The sequence below is a fragment of the Anolis sagrei genome, chromosome X (assembly GCF_037176765.1).
Source record: "Anolis sagrei isolate rAnoSag1 chromosome X, rAnoSag1.mat, whole genome shotgun sequence".
Classification (NCBI taxonomy): domain Eukaryota; kingdom Metazoa; phylum Chordata; class Lepidosauria; order Squamata; family Dactyloidae; genus Anolis; species Anolis sagrei.
Genome location: NC_090034.1, coordinates 90187844 through 90208460, shown reverse-complemented (window position 1 = coordinate 90208460; position 20617 = coordinate 90187844). Strand labels below are relative to the sequence as shown.

At 42.3% G+C, this 20617-nt stretch overlaps 1 protein-coding gene across 1 annotated transcript; it reads left to right on the top strand.

The window, feature by feature from the left end:
• Window positions 1-9314: 9314 nt before the first annotated feature.
• Window positions 9315-17536, top strand: LOC132780235 (gilatoxin-like). The gene is made up of 5 exons (XM_060783829.2): window positions 9315-9366; window positions 12875-13028; window positions 15034-15314; window positions 15763-15905; window positions 17013-17536. Exons 1-5 carry the CDS (start codon window positions 9315-9317, stop codon window positions 17178-17180), a joined length of 798 nt encoding a protein of 265 aa, XP_060639812.2. The 3' UTR covers window positions 17181-17536.
• Window positions 17537-20617: the final 3081 nt, after the last annotated feature.

The window sequence follows — 20617 nt, the reverse complement described above, 5'->3', positions numbered from 1 at the left end:
CACACAATGACCCACATTTGCTCCAACAGCCAGAAAAAGATGAAAAAAGAGGTTTAAGGCACCCTGGGCTTCCACATTTGATCAACTGAAATCCAAAACAAAAGGGAGCAATTCAAGGAAGGTCAATATCAATTAAAAATAAGAATAATGCATTTAAGAGTGAACCTCCTTCCATAAGTGATACTCATTTGTTATGGCACAGCTTTGCCCTGTAGACCATGGCTGGCTGGTCAAAAGTACAGAGAGCTGTTGGCAGAAAAGGTAAGCCATCAAATTTGGATATTTCCATTTTTCTTGGCATCTTTTCAGTTTGTCCGCTAAGAAATAGGGAGCTTACGTTGTTTCAGAGTTGTATGGGGAAATCTCCTTAGGTCGAGCTTTAAAATTTTTGCTAGGAATCTCTTGTTGAGTCAGAGATAACACTCCACCAAGAATAAGATCCCCATCTTGGTAGTAGCCCTCTGTGTAGGTTCTGTCCAAATCACACATTGTCCTTGCCATCCTACCAGCAGCATGTGGGAGAAGTAATGTGATGAAGAGCAGAGAACACATGGCAGAAAGATCTGAGGAGGAGGAGGATGATGATGATAATAATAATAATGTTTTATTTGTATCCCGCCTCCTCTCCCAAAAGGGACTCAGGGTGGCTTACAACAAAAATACAATATACATAGTAATAATCAGAAACCAAAGCAACACAAATCTTCAGATGATGATAACTCAGATATCAACCGCTGGTTAGAAGGATTGTCCTCTTCTGAAGCTCTGCTCCTCTGGATGTGACATGCAAGACAGTGGCCAATAATGAAATTCATTCTCTGTAGCTATCCCAAGCATCTCTTGTAAGAGACTCTGTTCTTAATGACAGATACATATCTGTAGAAAATCTCAATCATAACTATTGTTAGTTTTTGTTTCAGAGTGTAACCACAGGCAAGCATAATCATAGTAATTGCTCTAATCCCCTATTGTCCTCCGCGCTGTAGTTCTTTGCTGCTCCCCAGTTGGGGTTATTGACATCATACAAAGATGACAAATATTTTTGTACTGCCTGTTTCACTTAGTAGTGAGCACTGATTGTATGCTGTGCTTTTTCTAAATGCACACGTGTCAAAAGCACCATCCTGTAGTTTGCCCTTCCGCTAGGACCTCTTGATTCCTCTTGGCTGTTTTATTGATGTTACTTACTTACTTAGGTGATCTCTCATTATCCGAATAGGATAGTCCTCCAAGGTCAGTGTACTGGTGGGTCCATAGGTGACTGTGGAGCCCTATTCTTGATCCGCATCTTCTCCTGCAGTGAGGGCATTGGTTTCCAGGTGGAAGGCGGTCTCGGTCGGGATTGGCATGATGCGCCTTCCTCTTGGCACATTTCTCTCTTTCACCCTTCATTCATGCCGCTTCAAATTCTACAGCACTGCTGGTCACAGCTGACCTCCAGCTGGAGCGCTCAAGGGCCAGGGCTTCCCAGTTCTCTATGTCAGAGTTTTTAAGGTTGGCTTTAAGCCCATCTTTAAATCTCTTTTCCTGCCCACCAACATTCTGTTTTCCGTTCTTGAGTTTGGAGTAGAGCAACTGCTTTGGGAGACGGTGGTCGGGCATTTGGACAATGTGGCCAGTCTAGTGGAGTTGATAGCGGAGGATCATCGCTTCAATGCTGGTGGTCTTTGCTTCTTCCAGCATGCTGACATTTGTCCGCTTGTCTTCCCAAGAGATTTGCAGGATTTTCCAGAGGCAGCACTGATGGAATTGCTCCAGGAGTTGCATATGACGTCTGTAAACAGTCCACGTCTCACAGGTGTATCGAATGGTTGGGAGGACAATAGCTTTATAAACAAGTATCTTGGTGTTAAATTCAACATTTAAATATAGAATCATAGAGTTAGAAGAGACTCTGTGTGCCACCCAGTCCAACTCCCTGCCAAGAACCAGGAAAATAACATTCAAAGCACCCCCAATAGATGGCCATCCAGCCTCTATTTAAAAGCCTCCAAAGAATGAACCTCCACCATACCCCAGGGCAGAGTGTTCCACTGCTGAACAGTTCTCACAGTCAGGAAGTTCTTCCTCATGTTCAGGTGGAATCTCCTTTCCTGTAGTTTGAAGCCATTGTTCCGTGTCCTAGTCTCTAGGGCAGAAAACAAGTCTGCTCCCTCCTCCCTATGACTCCCCCTCACCAGGGGCAGCTCAACTCATTATGCAATGTAAGCATTTGCAGTATAGTTGATTTTGCCCAGGGGCGCTCTTGGGGCTCTCTTGGGGGGAAATAGACCTTAACATATGCGAGTTGTAGTTACTGGGATGTATAGTTCACCTACAATCAAAGAGCATTCTGAACTCCACCACTGATGGAATCGAATCAAATATGGCACACAGAACTCCCATGATGAACAGAATATATATATTAGTGAGTGGTTGGGAGGGGCGCCAAAATACTGATTGCTTACCATTGAAAATTATCTAGGGCCGCCTCTGCCCCTCACATATTTATACATGGCCTTCATCATGTCTTCTCTCAGCCTTCTCTTCTTCAGGTTAAACATGCCCAGCTCTTTAAGCCACTCCTCATGGGGATTGTTCTCCAGACCCTTGATCATTTTAGTTGCCTTTATATGGACACATTCCAGCTTGTCAATATCTCCCTGCAATTGTGGTGCCCAAAACTGGATACAGTATTTCAGGTGTGGTCTGACCAAGGCAGAATAGAGGGGGAGCTTGACTTCCCTGCATCTAGACACTAGACTCCTACATATGCAGCCAAAATCCCATTGGCTTTTTAAGCTGCCGCATTACATTGGCTCACGTTCACCTTCCTTTCCACTAGGACTCCAAGATCTTTTTTCACACGTAGTGCTCTTGAGCCAGGAGTCCCCACTCTGTATCGCTGCATTTCATTTTTTTCTGCCTAAGTGGGGTATTTTGCATTTGTCCCAGTTGAACTTCATTTTGTTAGTTTTGGCCATTCATCTCTCTAATCTGTTAAGATCATTTTGAATTCTGCTCCTGTCTTCTGAAATATTGGCTATCCCTCCCAATCTGATGTCATCTGCAGACTTGATGATCATGCCTTCTAATCCTTCATCTAAGTCATTGATAAAGATGTTGAACAGAACCGGGCCCAAGACAGAACCCTGCGGCACTCCGCTCGTCACTTCTTTCCAGGATGAAGAGGAAGCATGGAATATGTTGCTTTCCTTCTCTCCACATGTACCAAATCAGGGACGTAATTTATAAACAACAAAAGAAGTACACTTATGAACCATTCTTACACAACACACCAAATGACTGTCTAGGAGAAGACCTACACTAATTCAATAAACCAGGGCCAGTTAGGCATGCCTTATGCTGGGTTAGCCCTAGAATGAATCAGACAAGCAAGTGTTGCAAACAGTAAGGAAAAGTTTTCAATTAAAAAAAAGTAAAGATGCACTGTGAAATTACTAGCCTTTTCCTATTTTGTGCATTCTGCAAAGAGGGAATGTACTTTTGATTGGTAAACCTTGTTTGGGGCTCCACACTTTATTTTTTGCTAAACAGACAGAGGAAGTATTGCAAACAGTAAGAAAATACTCAATCACGAGTGGGAAATCCCTATCAGTGCCTGAATTATGCTATCAGTGCCTAATTCAACTAACTGGGCAGTTATCTGAATTTTTTAAAAAGCAGAAGCAAACAAGGCAAAAGCAGGAAGCAAGTTCTTGCTTTGCAACCAGAGGTATTCTTGGGCTGCGTGCTTGAAGTAGCAAGCAAGTCTGGAGATGGGAAAGTGAAGTAATTGAAAGTGATGCCTTCAAGACTACCACAGTCACATGTCACTGTCCCCAAACTTGCTGCAGAAGCTCTTTGAACTTATGGCAGGATTGGAAGAAGATCTTTAGAAAACATTGATAAAGTCAACAGAAGACATTTAACTCTTTGAGATGCTTTCTGAAGCCTAAGAACAAGAGTTTCCCATTTATGAAAAAATACAGCCTACAAATAACTTTAAGTGCTTTGAGGTGGCTTGACAATGACAATGACATAAGCCCTAAACGGTTCCGGCCCAAAATACCTTGTGGACCGCATCTCGGCCTATGAGCCCACGAGGGCCTTGAGATCGTCTGGGGAGGCCCTTCTCTCGATCCCGCCTGCTTCACAGGCACATCTGGCGGGGACGAGAGAGAGGGCCTTCTCGGTGGTAACCCCCCGGCTGTGGAACGCCCTCCCTGTTGACATCAGACAAGCGCCCTCCCTTATGTCTTTCCGTAAGAGCCTAAAGACATGGCTATTTGAGAAGGCATTTAACTGAGTGCTACATTAACTGGTAACGACAACTGGAACGGAATATGGTTTACGAGATTGGTTATGATTCTACGATATGACGGAGCGGATCATTTAGTGTAATTATATTATTGTGTATTAGTGATATTGCTTTATTGTAAATTGTTTTTATATGTTGTACACCGCCGTGAGTCGCCCTAGGGCTGAGAACGGCGGTCAACAAATGCAGCAAATAAATAAATAAATAAATAAATAAATATGACTTCATCAGAATGTATTTATTTGTTTGTTTATTTAAAGCATTTATATTCCGCCCTTCTCACCCCACAGGGGACTCAGAGCGGAGCACAACATATATACGGCAAACATTCAATGCCGGGACATAAAACCATAAATATATACAAACATTAAAATCACTTATATTCACATTAAAAGTTGGTTAAAAACCATCTCAGGACACCATTTTGCCTAATTGCACTGCTCCAAAGGAAATGGAGCCCTAAACACCTGATGAAGTCACATATCATTGTCATATCACCTTGAAGCACTTGGAAACAGAGCCCCATGGGAGTCCCATAGAGGCCATCACATGATGTAAGGGTACTTCTGGTGGGACTCAATGGGCCTCAGTTTTCACAGAACATGGAAACAGAGCCCTAAACAGGTTCTTGTGGGGGGGGGTTCGGGCTATATGGCCATGTTCTAGAGCAGGGGTCAGGAACCTTCGGCCCTCCAGGTGTGGTGGACTTCAACTCCCACAATTCCTTGAGGCTCGGTAAGCCTTTGGGGCGAATGCCGAGCCTCAAGGAATTGTGGGAGTTGAAGTCCACCACACCTGGAGGGCCGAAGGTTCCCCATGCCTGTTCTAGAGGCATTTTTCCTGACGTTTCGCCTGCATCTATGGCAAGCATCCTCAGAGGTAGTGAGGTCTGTTGAAATTAGGACAATGGGTTTATATATCTGTGGAATGACTGGGGTGGGGCAAAGAGCTCTTCTCTGCTGGAGCTAGGTGTGAATGTTTCAGCTGACCACCTTCATTAACATTTGAAGTCCTGGCTGAGCCTGGAGGAATCTTTTGTTGAGAGGTGTTAAGATGTGCCTGGTTGTTTCCTCTCTGCTGTTTTGCTGTTGTAATTTTAGAGTTTTTTAATACTGGTAGCCAGATTTTGTTCATTTTCATGGTCTCCTCCTTTGCCCCACCCCAGTCATTCCATAGATATATAAACCCATTTTCCTAATTCCAACAAACCTCACTACCTCTGAGGATGCTTGCCATAGATGCAGGCAAAACGTCAGGAAAAATGCCTCTAGAACATGGCCATATAGCCTGAAAAAACCCACAAGAACCTAGTGATTCCAGACATGAAAGCCTTCGACAATACAGAGCCCTAAACAACTTCTGATGAAGTCATATTTCATTGTCATACCACATTGGAGTACATGGAAACAGGGCCCCATCGGAGTCCCGTAAGCCATCACATGATGTAAGGGTATTTCTGGTGAGACTCCGTGGGGTTCAGTTTCCACAGCACATGGAAACAGAGCCCTACACCTGTCTTCAAGAGTCATATGTTATTCATCTCCAAAGGAAGAAAAATGGGAGACGGGTAGGGGGAGCACATCTACACAGTAAGGATGTGGGATAGCTGGCCATCCCACAAGACAGAGAAAGAAAGTAAGCAACGGTGTAAGACAGTTCGCTCTGCTTTCCTCATGCTCGTGGAATGAAGTTCCTAGTGCAGTGATGAGTATTTCAATTCATTGTTAAAGTGTTCATAATTCATGCTGCAAGCCTCATGTGATTATTGTCTTACTGATACCTCGGGACCCTCACCAAAGTACGAGAAACAGCAAACATGTATTTATTTATTTATTTACTATATTTATATCCCACCCTTCTCTACCCCAGAGGGGACTCAAGGTGGCTTACAGTTAGGCAATAATATACAATTAAAATTATAACCAAAACTAAGTACATTAAAACATTATAAAATATTATAATCACGTTCCCCCTGAAATATCCCTTCTCTGCCATTTGAAAACACCACACTTCTGAAACTATAGAAGTCACTGAAAATTACAGTAGGACCCTAAACTGGGATTACCCATATATATTCGAGTATAAGCTGACCCTAATATAAACCGAAGCACCTAAGTTTACCACAAAGAACTGGGAAAACTTATTGACTCGAGTATAAGCCAAGGGTGGGAAATACAACGCTACTGGTCAATTTCAAAATAAATATAGATACCAATGAAATGACATTAATTGAGGCATCAGTAGGTTAAATGTTTTCGAATGTTTACATAAAAACTGTAATTTAAGATAAAGACTGTCCACAATGTGCTTACCTATCCTTAAAATAATCACCATAGTTTATTTTAACTATACATTTTGGGGGAAATGCTGTATGTGTGTATGAATAAGAAAAAGTGGGAAAGACTGGCACCAGGAAAGGAGGAGAGGAAGGCACGCACTGTGCCAAGAGAGAAGGAGAGGAGGAGAAGAAGGATAGCTGAGTTGCTGTGTAGGACTTTTTCAGCCTTAAAAAGGGTTGAAAATTAGGCTTATACTTGAGTATATACAGTAATTTATCCCTTGTTACATTGCTGTTCAGATATAATATTATAGCTACATTGTATACTATAGCCATAATATTGCATAAATCATGTAATAAAACTGTAATGTAGCATACCTTATATTGCCATAATATAATCTACCTCAATCAGTATTAGAAGAATTATTGCAGGTGATAAATTAGATGTAATTAATTCTGCATGTTCTCTTCCACATTTGTCTGCTGATTGGGGGGCATCAGATGGAAAGCACCAAACTGAAGTGTTACCTAGTTCATTTTTATTAGTAAGTCCAGTTCTTTATATATAACCAGACGGTTAGGTAATGGTAAAGGTTTTCCCCTGACATTAAGTCCAGTCGTGTCTGACTCTGGGGGTTGATGCTCATCTCCATTTCTAAGCTGAAGAGCCGGAGTTGCCTGTAGACACCTCTAAGGTCATGCGGCTGTCATGACTGCATGGAGTTTTGTTACCTTCCCGCCTTGATCTACTCACATTTGCATGTTTTTGAACTGCTAGGTTGGCAGAAGCTGGGGCTAACAGCAGCAGCTCACCCTACTCCCCGGATTCGAACCGCCAACCTTTTGGTCAGCAAGTTCAGCAGCTCAGTGATTTCCCCTGCTGCACCACTTGGGGACTCCAACCAGATGGTTATGGTATCTAAACCTTCATATGCTGTTCCTATTTTTGTACATTCCCATGAATGTGGTCAACCTTCCATGATTGCCTCCTGCATAAAGCAAATAGAAAGTACTTAGGCAGATTCAAATATCCTAAATTCCTGGGTGAAATGCATCTATCTCTTAGGTTCATTGGCCTGCCAACCCTCCTTCCCCACACCTCAGTTTCAAGTTAAAATCCAACCATTGGAGATTTGGGTTTAAAAAGAAATAGGAAACACGTAACAAATCACAATTTAACTCAGTAAGAATGTTAGGTACCTTTCTTTTTCTTTTTAACCTGAATGTCATCTTGACCTAAGGTCAAAAGAAGCAAAATTATTGTTGGATTGTAAGCCAAGTATATTACTCATTATAGGAACTGAGGACAGGGACGGGGAAGTATAATTCAACTCTCCAGGAAGAAAAATGCACTCAATTTTACAATACGCACCCATCATCATCAACAACACAAACAAGAATTGTACTTTTCCCTTACATGAGCCCATTGTGTCTTTTGTATAAAACCAGAATCAAGGATTCCACACTGTAAAGATGCTGCTGAATAAATGTATATCTAAGTCGACTCATGCTTGACTTTCCTTATAGAACTTGGGTCTAGAAAGGATTTATAAGGTCAGATAGCTCACTGATAATCATCATCTGTTGAAATGCTAGAGAATTGCTATTTCCTGCTGTTTAGATAGTGCTGGTGTTCAAATCTGTTGTAGAGGAAGAGGCCAGAAAACAGAGCAGTTCCACCCAGGTCTTCTTCGGCCTGACTGGTCTTCTTGTGAGTAGACTGCAACCCCAGGCACATTCCATCTGGATGTGACCTAGGGCCCTTCCACACAGCCATATAACTCAGACTATCAGGGCAGAATAACCCACACTCAGATAATGTGGGATTTTCTGTCTTGATATTCTGGGATGTAGGGCTGTGTGGAAGGGTTTTCAGCAATCTCCAAAGAGGGAGTAATATAAAACACATTAGGTGGATACTGGTTGATATTCTGAGATATAGGACTGTGTGAAATGGCCCCCTGTGGACTGTGTGTTGTGTTGTTGTATTAATGTCTTACAATGTGTCTTTTTTTGTTTTCAATTTAGATAACCACCAGATTTATCAATGTTTTCTAAAGATCTTTTTCCAATTTCTCACTCTATGTCATCCCTAATCCACCCATAATTTCTGTAAAAACCTACTCTTCAAGCGTGATACTTAAGTCCGTTGTGTCTGCCGCACATTGTACACCAAGATCCCTTCCACACAGCCCTATATCCCAGAATATCAAGGCAGAAAATCCCACATTATCTGAGTGTGGACTCATAACCCAGTTCAAAGCAGATATTGTGGGATTTTCTGCCTTGATATCCTGGGATATAGGGCTGTGTGGAAGGGCCCCAAGAGAACTTTGGAAATGTTCTTCAAAAGCAGACCCAATAATGGAGATACCATTAGTTGTGTCATTTGGTTTAGTTGTAAAACCACAAACCATCCTACTTTCTTCTAGACGATATTGACTCTGCTTCTGTTTGCATTTGGGTTCAACCCTGATTTCGTTCCACGTAGCTTTGTGTCCAATCCTATTTTCCCTCTCCGCACGGCTACCTGGTTAAACCAGGTGTGGAATGGTGAGAACTTGGCACATACAGGACACCTTCAGTCTGACCTTGGGGTGAAAATAAAACAGGAATCAAAGTGTTGAGCCAAAAAATTTGCATTGTGTTTTCTTAATCGCCAAACCCGCCTGCCACTTTAAAAGAACGGAAGGACACTTCACCAGGAAGGACACTTCACCAGGTAGCCCTGCCACCATGAAAGTCACCAAGTTGTTGCCTACCTTTCTGTTGCTGCAGCTGTCTTTTGGTAAGAACGTCCAATTTCATGTTAGTCATAATGTGAAACAAAGATGTATGAAGAGTTTGTATGCTTTGTTTCTTTTTATTCCACCTGGAGTTATTTGTGTGAATATTTGTATAACAGCTTGTGTGTAAGTGGCCGATATATTTAGCTTAAGGGTTGAATCTCTTTTTATCCCAAATTCAGTTTCAGAGAGTTATATTGATGGATGATTCCACAGGCAGAAGCACAAGCACAAAAATACCAGTATAGCTTTGTTTTTTGCTCTTACTGTAAATAACTAAGCATTTGGAGAGACATTCCAAATTTTTAGATGCAGGTGGGTGAGCAAAAGCTGTGGAACCACTGGTGATAGTCTAATGGTGAGGGGGACATGGCCACTTTGAGATCCCATGAGGACAGGCCGGAGTTTTCCCACCTTTGTCTTACATTCTGACATTTCTTTTGAGCTGCATATTATCTGGTTTCTGGTAGGAATTTGTGAATGACATGTGGTAGGCGGATAGGTCTGCCATCAGTGCTAAGACTAATTGCAAATTTCTACTGGAGGAATCTCAATTTTGCCTCAAGGCAGTCTTCTTCTTGAAGAAGGCCAAATAGGACACACACCATATGTACATGCACCATGGCCAGCACCTTCCCTCACCTGCTGCTATCTAGATGTGTTGGATTATGTGTGAGTCCATGTCTTCAAGACAGCTGTCAAAATATGGCAACCAAATGAATTTCACAAAGTTTTCTTAGGCAAGGAATATTTGCCAGTTCCTTCCTCTGAAATAAAGCCAACAGCACTCGGTATTTCCTGGTAGTTTTCCATCCAACTACTAATCAGAACTAACCACAATTAGCTTCCAAGATCAGGTGGTAACTTGTGCCTTTTCGGTAGTTAGGTGATTATATACTTTCAGAGATTCCCTAGTCAGTTAGCTGTGACATTAGGAAGATTGAAGTCAAGTATGTCTGGAGGGCTGTTGCCTGGGAAAGACTATTTTGACAATAATTGCTGCTTTATCCAGGCATTAATTCTTGCTTTCCTCTCCCCACATCCTTCAGAGTCATGGTGCCTGCTCTCAGACAACTTTCAGTGGTACAGTTAGGTACATCTAGACCAGGCATGGGCAAACTTTGGTCCTCCAGATATTTTGGACTTCGACTTCCAAGATCCCTAACAGCTGGTAAACTGGCTGGGATTACTGGGAGTTAATAGAATCATAGAGCTAGAAGAGACCTCTCAGCCATACTGTCCAACCCCCTGCCAAGAAGTGGAAAATTGCATTCAAAGCACCCCCGACAGATGACCATCCAGCTTCTGCTTAAAAGCCTCCAAAGAAAGAGCCTCCACCACACTCCATCAGATAGTTCCACTGCTGAACAGTTCTCACAGTTAGGAAGTTCTTCCTAATGTTCAGGTGGAATCTCCTTTGATGTAGTTTGAAGTCATTGTTCTTCATTCTAGTCTCCAGGGAAGCAGAAAAGAACCTTGCTCCCCTCTCCCTATGACTTTCCCTCACATATTAATACATGGCTCTCATCATGTCTCCTCTCAGCCTTCTCTTCTTCAGGCTAAACATGCACAGCTCTTTAAGCCACTCCTCATAAGGCTTGTTCTCCAGACTCTTGATCATTTTAGTCACCCTCCACTGGACACATTCCAGCTTGTCAACATCTCCTTTCAATTGTGGTTCCCAGAATTGGACACTGTGTGATTCCAGGTGTGGGTTGGCCAAGGCAGAATAGAGAGGTAGCATGACTTCCCTGGATGTAGACACTATACTCCTATTTATGCAGGCCAAAATCCCATTGGCTTTTTTGCTGCCGCATGACATTGTTGGCTCAAGTTTAACTTGTTGTCCATGAGGACTCCAAGATCTTTTTCACACGTATTGCTGTTGTGTGAAAAAAAATTGAAGTCTTTAACACCTGGAGGGCCGAACTTTGCCCATGCCTCATCTGAACTGTGGACTTTGAAAGTATGCTTGTCTCATTCCCTTCAAATGGTCTTAAGAAGGAGCAGAACTGGATTCTTTAGATTGTAATATGTCTTACTTCCCTGGCCTCAAAATGTGGTAAGCCAAGTTGTCCTCTTTCCTGTTCATGCTGCAGAATGGGAACGTGGACATCTGCTTCGTAGTCCTGTGCTGATCTTGCCATTGGCTCCACTCAAGATGGGCTTTCATTGCAATTTCAAATGGGATATTTGAGTTTATGCATTTATGATGATGGCATTGGGAAGCTCTATATACGTCAGAGTTGCACTTTCCTCCCAAAGTGTTGAACTTCCACAGACTTTTTTAAAAAAAAAAGTACCTCACAACTTCTGAGGATGCCTGCCATAGATATGGGCAAAACATCAGGAGATAATGCTTCTGGAACATGGCTATACAGCCCGGAAAACTCACAACAACCCAGAAACTGTATTGATCTATTTTCTTTTAAGACCAAATATTCACAGGAAAACCATGAATAAAATACATGGTTGTCCTATATGTGCTGTTGCATGCTGGGCCTGTGCATAAGACTGTAGACAGGACATAAATTCTGTGTGCCCAACGGGACACCGGGGCTGCCTCAGATTAAAGGCCCTTGGATTTCCTTAAAACAGAGTCTTTAGATTGCTTAAAGGTTCAACAATGTTCTTTATTAATGAAAACATACAGGTACTTTAAAGCTTTCTTAACAGTCTATTGGCTCTCTCTCAATCTTGTCCACAGGGAACAGGCACTATCTTCATAAACTGTATTTTAGCTAATAGGGAGATCCTTAACTTCTAATCTGGGCAGTCTGTCTTTGCCTCTGTTGGCATGGAGCCCCTGCACCCGGTACCAACTGCGCCTGGCTTCCGCGAGCGACCCTTACCAAGCAGAGCTTTGTAGACTTCCAGGGAAAAAGGAGTTCAGGTTTCAGTGATGGCTGATTGAAGTCCCTCAGCAAAGGAGCTGTAAGGCTGTATATCTTCCGGCCAAGCTGTGGGGCTGTATCTCCCCGGCCAAGCCGTAGAAGACAAAGCTTTCTACAGGAGCTCTTGGTATTATGTCCTGCATGAAAGGCTTCTCTGTGTGGACTGAACCCAAAAAGGCTCCTATTCTCTCCAAAAACCCAAAAAGGGGTGGGACCAGGGAACCTAACTTTAATTGACAGGTGGCTTGCCCTATGATTGCAGCCAAAAGAAGCCACCTATCTGCAAAGTCCCTGAAACTTGGGACTACAACAAACATTCAATGCAAAGCAAACAAAATTGGAGCTCCTGGTACAGTTGTACCTGCACACTATATCTTAATAGTAAATATGTGTTCCCATGTGTATGTATGTGCCTTCAAATCACTTATTAATCTATGTTGACCCCATTAAATTAATAGGATTTTCTTAGGCAAAGTTTGCTCAGAAGAGGCCGGGTTAGTCCCTTCCTCTGAAACACAGCCTGAGATAATCCAATGTAATTGGAGGAGAGATGCTGTTGTGTATTTAAGCATTTTGGATTGTGTTTCATGGTGCATTTTGTTGGTCTGTATTGCAGCATTGCGAATTCATAACCGAATCATTGGAGGCCAAATATGTGCTGAGACTGAGCATCCTTGGCTCGTGTGGATCTCTGACTCCAAAGGGCTCTACTGTTCAGGAGTAGTGATCAATCAAGACTGGGTTCTCACTGCTGCTCACTGCTATGTAAGGTGAGAATTGTTACCAGTTGGAAACGTTTGGCAATGCTTTTGTCAGCTTTGCCCCAGAGCCTAGAAAAATCACTTGCTTTGATCTAGACTGTCAAAACGTTGGCAGGAGGATTCTGGGATGTTTCATTTAACATGTGAAGAAAATGCATTATACAACCTCTCCCAGGCAAAACTTGGGAAAATGTATGTTTTGGTGTGCAGCTTTCCCTTTACTCTGTGTTTCTTGGGGTTGTGAGAGGGGCTGCAGACCACATGATCAGATCTTACACTCCATTTTAGAACACAGAGATGCTATTAGACTTTGAACTGTTAAGAGCAAACTCATGTTGCTGTTGATTATAAGAAAGATGTCCTGTGTTATTTGCACAGAGAAACTACTTCAAACCAATCAATGCTGAATACATGAAGGTTGTGAGTAAACCAGATATGTTACTTTTAATGAAATCTACTTTATTTTTTGTCTCTTGAGAGCATGATATAGAAACAAGATTTTTATGGGAGAGTAGATGATTTTGGGCACTGAAAATAACACTTCTGAAGAATTGCTATATTTTGTGCAGTGGCATAATCTCTGTTCCTAACAGATCAGAAACAACAAAGTTATCAGTCTAACAACCAAAAACCAAATTGCCTTGCATAAGAACATGTGGATATATACGACTGAAGAGAAGATTTTACTCAAATGAGTTTTTGGCTCTTCTCTGGAAGATCATACTTTTACAAAAGATTATGATTTTCAAATGGTTGTGAGTGCCTTTTTTCTCCAAAAGGTTATGGACATTCTAGTTTTCCAAAAGGTTATGATTTCTAAAAGGTCATGCCTTTCCAAAAATAATATCTAAGACTTGAGACTGATATCCCATCTACACTGATAATTTAATGCAGCTTCAAACTGGTTTTGCTGTGCAGGTGATTACATAGGAAATCTGAGAACACACTGATGAGCATTAAGGGCTTTCCTTTGCACACTTTTATGGTAGTTTGTTGTCTGGTTGCCACCATTTGAAGTGAGCTTTGAATTGCATTAAATCAGTGGTTCTCAACCTTCCTAATGCCATGACCCATTAATACAGTTCCTCATGTTGCGGTGACCTCCAACCATAAAATTATTTTCATTGCTACTTCATAACTGTCATTTTGCTACTGTTATGAATCACAATGTAAATATCTGATATGCAGGATGTATTTTCATTCACTGGACCAAATTTGGCACAAATACCCGATACACCCAAATTTGAATACTGCTGGAGTTGGGCGGGTTATTGATTTTGTCATTTGGGAGTTGTAGTTGCTGGGATATATGGTTAATCTACAATCAAAGAGCTTTCTGAACCCAACCAATGATGGAATTGAAACAAATTTGGCACACAAAACTCCCATGACCAACAGAAAATACTGGAAGGGTTTGAGGGGCATTGACTTTGAGTTTGAGAGTTGTAGTTCACCTGCATCCAGAGAGCGCTGTGGACTCAAACAATTATGGATCTGGACCAAACTTGGCACAAATACTCAATACATCCGAATATGAATACTAACAGTGTTTGGGGGAAATAGACCTTGACATTTGGGAGTTGTAGTTGCTGGAATTTATAGTTCACCTACAATCAAAGAGCATTCTGAACCCCACCAATGATAGAATTGGGCCAAATTTCCCACACAGAACCCCTATGACCAACAGAAAATACTGTATTTTCTGATGATCTTTGGAGTTCCCTTTGACACCCTCTTATGCCCCCCCTCACGGGGTCCTGATCCTCAGGTTGAAAAACTTTGCATTAAATGCTCGGCGCAGATGGGGCCTAAGAGACAGACCCCGAGAGTTGGGAACCCCATTCCAAACCTATTGTTGGATTAGACCTCCCAAAATTGGCCATGCAGATTCGGGGTTCGGAGAGCTGAAATTCAAACATATGGCAAGCCAAGGATAGGAAGAACTAACATAAGAAACCTACCTACCTGTGCCCTGTTTCAAGAGCTCTGTAATGTCTTTGCTCTCTCTTTGTAGCTCTGGAATGCATTTGAAGTTTGGACTACACAACAGAGAGGTGCCAAGAGAGGGAGTGCAGTTAAGAACCAGCACAGAGGCCAAATGCTATCCGGATACTGCCAGCTCTGACTCCAACAGCTGTGCACGTTCCACCATCACAGATGATATCATGCTGGTCAAACTGAATGCCCCTGTTGACTACAATGACAACGTTCAACCTGCAATCCTACCCACTACTGTACCCAAAGAGGGAACAGAATGCAAAGTGATGGGCTGGGGCTCCATCACCACTCCTGAAGGTAAGACGTGGTTGCACATGGTTCTTTGCATTGTCAGGTGTTTGTCTGATTCCAGAACAGAGCTGGATACCTGCCTATGAGCTCTTTCACACGACACAATTATAGTACTTTAATGCCACTTTAACTGCATGGCTCCAACCAATGGCATCCCAGCATTTGTACTTTTATGAAGTATGTTAAATCCTCTTACAGAGAGTTCTAGAGGCTCTCAAGACTACAGGAATCCGTTGGATGGGACCATGGCATTTAAAAGTGTAATCCTTCTCTGTTTCTACACACTTCAAAGATGGTTCAAAGACGGATTCCCACTGAACATGCTTAATTTGAAGCGCTCCATAATCCTGGAAGTGGACATTTTGCATGGCTAACCTTTGAAAAATACAGACATCTCCATCCATTACAAAATAGAGCCATTGCAAAGTTCTTACTGTGCCCTTTTTTTCCCCAGAGACTTATCCTCTTGTTCCCTACTGTGTTTACATTGAAATATTCAACGATCAGGTGTGTGAAGCGGCTTATGAACCTTGGTGGAAAACAAATGGTAAAGTGCTGTGTGCTGGAGTTCTGGACGGAGGCAAGGATTCATGTCGTGTAAGGATCTTTCCTTTGGAGATAGACTTTCTAAGAAACATAGTTTTTTTTCTGAAATACAGGCGTAGATGTTCAATTTGTAAGTCTCTAGAATCAGTATTAAGAAAAAGTGCTGCTTTGGATTATAGCTCTCAGAGTCCCCAATCCACCGTTTTGAGAGATGGAATCCAAATATTTTCTATGCTCTGTCCAACATTTCATTTGACCTACTTTGTAACTGGAATTCACCTGATGGAGACATATTCACAAACAAAAACAGGCAAGTGTACAAGCATTAAAGTGGCAAGAAATGGTTTCTCTTCAGATCGTATCTATATACATAGGTCAAGACTTTAAATAGAATGTAAAAATAGAATTTTGGTTGCTGTGAGTTTTCCGGACTGTATGGCCATGTTCCAGAAGCATTGTCTCCTGAAGTTTCGCCTGCATCTATGGCAGGCATCCTCAGAGGTTATGAGGTCTGTTGGAAACTAGGAAAATTGGGTTTATATATCTGTGGAATGTCCAGGGTGGGAGACAGCACTCTTGTCTGTTTGAGCTAGGTGTGAAGGTTTCAATTGGCCACCTTGATTAGCATTGAATAGCCTTTCAGCTTCAAGGTCTGGCTGCTTACTGCCTGGGGAATCCTTTGTTAGGAAGTAGTAGCTGGCCCTGGTTGATTTGTGTCTGGATTTCCTCTGTTTTCTGTTCTTTATTTACTGTCTATTATTTAGGTTCTAGAAAAAGACTTGATGGATTACACTGGTCACCGAGTGGATTTCCATGGCTGAGTGGAAAATCAAACCCTAGTCTCCAGAGTCACAGTTCAATACTCAGGCCAATGGCTCTCAAGAATTTAGATAATTCTAAATGCCACCCCATAAGCCACAAATCCTAGGATTCTGTAGAATGCATTCGTGATACCGAAAGCAGAATAATAAAAATGCTGTATATAGTTTACTATGTCCCTTACAGTAAATCATATTTAAACATTATTGTTTATTATTGTTTAAATGTGTCATCTTACTGAGAGCTTCCTTGAGCTTCATTTCTGAGAGGAAACTGATATAGACCCAACATCTATAGGTATGTATCTGTCTAAATGTCTGTGTTCTGTTCTCTCCACAGGGTGATTCTGGAGGACCCCTGATGTGCGGTGACGAACTTCAAGGCATCCTCTCTTTTGGAAGCTATCCTTGTGCTAAACCCCTTGAGCCTGGTGTTTATGCCAAGGTCAAGAGTTACCTTTTTTGGATCCAGAGCATTATTTCAGAAAATACACCAGAAACCGCTTGAATTAAATCAGTGGACATCCCACTAGCGTCTCCCTGCAGTCGTAAAATCTATATGCATATCTTCCTGGGAGCAATCCTCTTTGGACACTCTGGAACTTACTTCAAAACAACAATGGAAAGGATGGTATAGTAGCACCCTAGATCCTTATAGCTTCCTAGATTGATTGCTCCAGTAGTTTTAGTAAATTGAATGAGAGCTCTTGCCTATGCCAGTTAATAGTCTTGTTCTATTAACATAAGTCTCTCTCCCCTTGACCCCCAGCATTAGAATCATAGTCTTAAGGTGAACTTCTAGCCGTAAAAGTTAGAACACGGAAATAAAATAGAGGCTTCAGCATCTCGAAAATTTCATCATTTATGGGTCTACTGCTTGTTTTCTGATCTTGTGAACAGTACACACTGGGAATCATCATCTAGTTTTTTTTCCTTATGGGTGCCCACCCCCATTGGGATTACTTTTAATATCAGTACAGCAGCCTGATTTATTTACTTCTCATATTTACTATCAACCTTCCCTCCAATGAACTCATTATAGTGTTTGTATATACCATACATAGCTCACTTCCTAAGCATTTTCAGAACACTAAAGAATGTTGTAACTCAAAGTGTTACTTCTTTCTTTTTGACCATAGGAAATTCTTTTGTGCTGTGATGTTTAATAGGTCTGAGGTGCTTTCTTTTTTCATGAAGAAAACAAAGTAGGTGAAATGATCAGGCAGTAGGCAGAAAAGGTCAGGTTGAAACAGAACGACTAGTTCAAGCTCACCCAGTGAGTTTCATGACTGAATAGGTACCAAAACCTTATTTACTTAGGTGATCCCTCGTTGTCCAAATAAGATTGTCCTCCAAGTTCGGTGTCCTGGTGGTGGGTACATAGGTGACTCTGGAGCCCTATTCTTGACCGGCATGTTCTCCTGCAGTGAGGGCATTAGTTTCCAGGTGGAAAGTGGTCCCTGTCGGGGTTGGCTTGATGCGCCTTCTTCTTGGCACATTTCTCTCTTTCACCCTCCATTCTTGCCTCTTCAAATTCTACAACACTGCTGGTCACAGCTGACCTTCTGTTAGAGCTCTCAAGGGCCAGGGCTTCCCAGTTTTCAGTGTCTATAACACAGTTTTTGAGGTTGGCTTTAAGCCCATCTTTAAATCTCTTTTCCTGTCCTCCAACATTCCATTTTCCGTTCTTGAGTTCAGAATAGAGCAACTGCTTTGGGTCAGGCATCCGGACAACGTGGCCAGTCCAGTGGAGTTGATGGTGGAGGACCATCACTTCAGTGCTGGTGGACTTTGCTTCTTCCAGCACTCTGATATTTGTCCACCTGTCTTCCCAAGAGATTTGCAGGATTTTTTGGAAACCAGTCAAATACTAACCGCTGCAGTTATTAATCATCTTCTGTAAAACAGAGGAGCAAGTTGAGAGACCCTTTTGTATAGAATGTTATGTCATGAAGTGAACAACTTATTCATGCACAGAAGGTATCTAGGTATGACTACTTGGATCTACGTCCTAGGTTTAGTGGTTTTATTTCGCGTGTAAGGGCAGCCAGTCAATTATATTACATTTCTAACAGAACAAAGCAAACAAACAGAGAAAATACAAAATGTGTGAGTTTGGTAGTTGATTAAATGTCCTTTGACCAGTATCTGGCCAGTTGGAGTGCTTCTGGTGTTGCTGCAAGAAGGTCCTCCATTGTACATGTGGCTGGGCTCAGGTTGCATTGCAGCAGGTGGTCTGTGGTTTGCTCCTCTCCGCATTCGCATGTCGAGGATTCCACTTTGTAGCCCCATTTCTGAAGGTTGGCTCTGCATCTCGTGGTGCCAGAGCGCAGTCTGTACAGCGCCTTCCAAGTCGCCCAGTCCTCTGTGTGCCCAGGGGGGAGTCTCTCATTTGGTATAAGCCACTGGTTGAGGTTCTGGGTTTGAGCCTGCCACTTTTCGACTCTCGCTTGCTGAGTTGTTCCAGCGAGTGTCTCTGTAGATCTTAGAAAACTATGTCTGGATTTAAGTCATTGACGTGCTGGCTGATACCCAAACAGGGGATGAGCTGGAGATGTCTCTGCCTTGGTCCTTTCACTATTGGCTGCTACTTCCCGGCAGATGTCAGGTGGTGCAATACCGGCTAGACAGTGTAATTTCTCCAGTGGTGTATGGCGCAGACACCCCGTGATAATGCGGCATGTCTCATTAAGAGCCACATCCACTGTTTTAGTGTGGTGAAATGTGTTCCACACTGGGCATGCATGCTCAGCACAGCGCAAGGGCAGATGTCTTCACTGTATCTGGTTGTGATCCCCAGGTTTAGTGGTGCTAGTTCCTCAGTAAAACTTCATAGGAATATATTGTTGAAGGCTTCAGAGGAATGCTTGTACAATCTCCAGCATTCGAATTTTTGGAACTTGATTACTTTTTAAAATTAGTTTACTATATGTTCCTTTTTAATAAGAAGAGAACTTAAAAAGCAAATCCTAGTAAATTCAATTGATCTTGCTCCCAAGTCATTAAAACTGCTCAAGCTACTTTCTCCTTCATCAAAGGTAGTGAACTATTGTAACCTATGGTAACTTATGGATGCAAGAGCTAGACCATAAGGAAGGCTGAGCAAAGGATGATAGATGTTTTTGAACTGTGGTGCTGGAGGAAATTTCTGAGAGTGCCTTGGACCGCGGGAAGATCAAACCAGTACATCCTCCAGGAAACAATGCCCAACTGCTCACTGTAAGGAAGGATATTAGACGCAAAGATGAAGTACTTTGGCCACATAATGAGAAGACAGGTAATTGTAAAGGTTTTCCCCTGACATTAAGTGCAGTCATGACCGACTCTGGGGGTTGATGCTCATCTTCATTTCTAAGCTGAATAGCCGGAGTTGCCTGTAGACACCTCCAAGGTCATGTGGCTGTCATGACTGCATGGAGTGCTGTTACCTTCCCGCTGGAGTGGTACCTATTGATCTACTCACATTTGCATGTTTTTGAACTGCTAGGTTGGCAGAAGCTGGGGCTAACAGCAATAGCTCACCCTGCTCCCCGGATTCGAACCACCAACATTTTGGTCAGCAAGTTCAGCAGCTCAGTGATTTCAGCTGTTGCACCATTGGGCGACTCCAACCCGATGGTTATGGTATCTAAACCTTCATATGCTGTTCCTATTTTTGTACATTCCCACGAATGTACAAAACCTTCCATGATTGCCTCCTGCATAAGGCAAATAGAAAGTACTTGTTGTTGTTCATTCGTTCAGTCGTCTCCGACTCTTCGTGACCTCATGGACCAGTACTTAGGCAGATTCAAATATCCTAAATTCCTGGGTGAAATGTTTCTATCTCTTAGGTTCATTGGCCTGCCAACCCCCCTTCCCCACACCTCAGTTTCAAGTTAAAATCCAACCATTGGAGATTTGGGTTTAAAAAGAAATAGGAAACGCCTAACAAATCACAATTTA

Coding starts and splice junctions, on each gene's coding strand:
- LOC132780235 (XM_060783829.2), top strand. CDS start 9,315: ATGAAAGTCACCAAGTTGTTGCCTACCTTTCTGTTGCTGCAGCTGTCT. Junction 9,367..12,874: donor GTTGCTGCAGCTGTCTTTTG/GTAAGAACGTCC, acceptor TCTGTATTGCAG/CATTGCGAATTCATAACCGA. Junction 13,029..15,033: donor GCTGCTCACTGCTATGTAAG/GTGAGAATTGTT, acceptor CTCTCTTTGTAG/CTCTGGAATGCATTTGAAGT.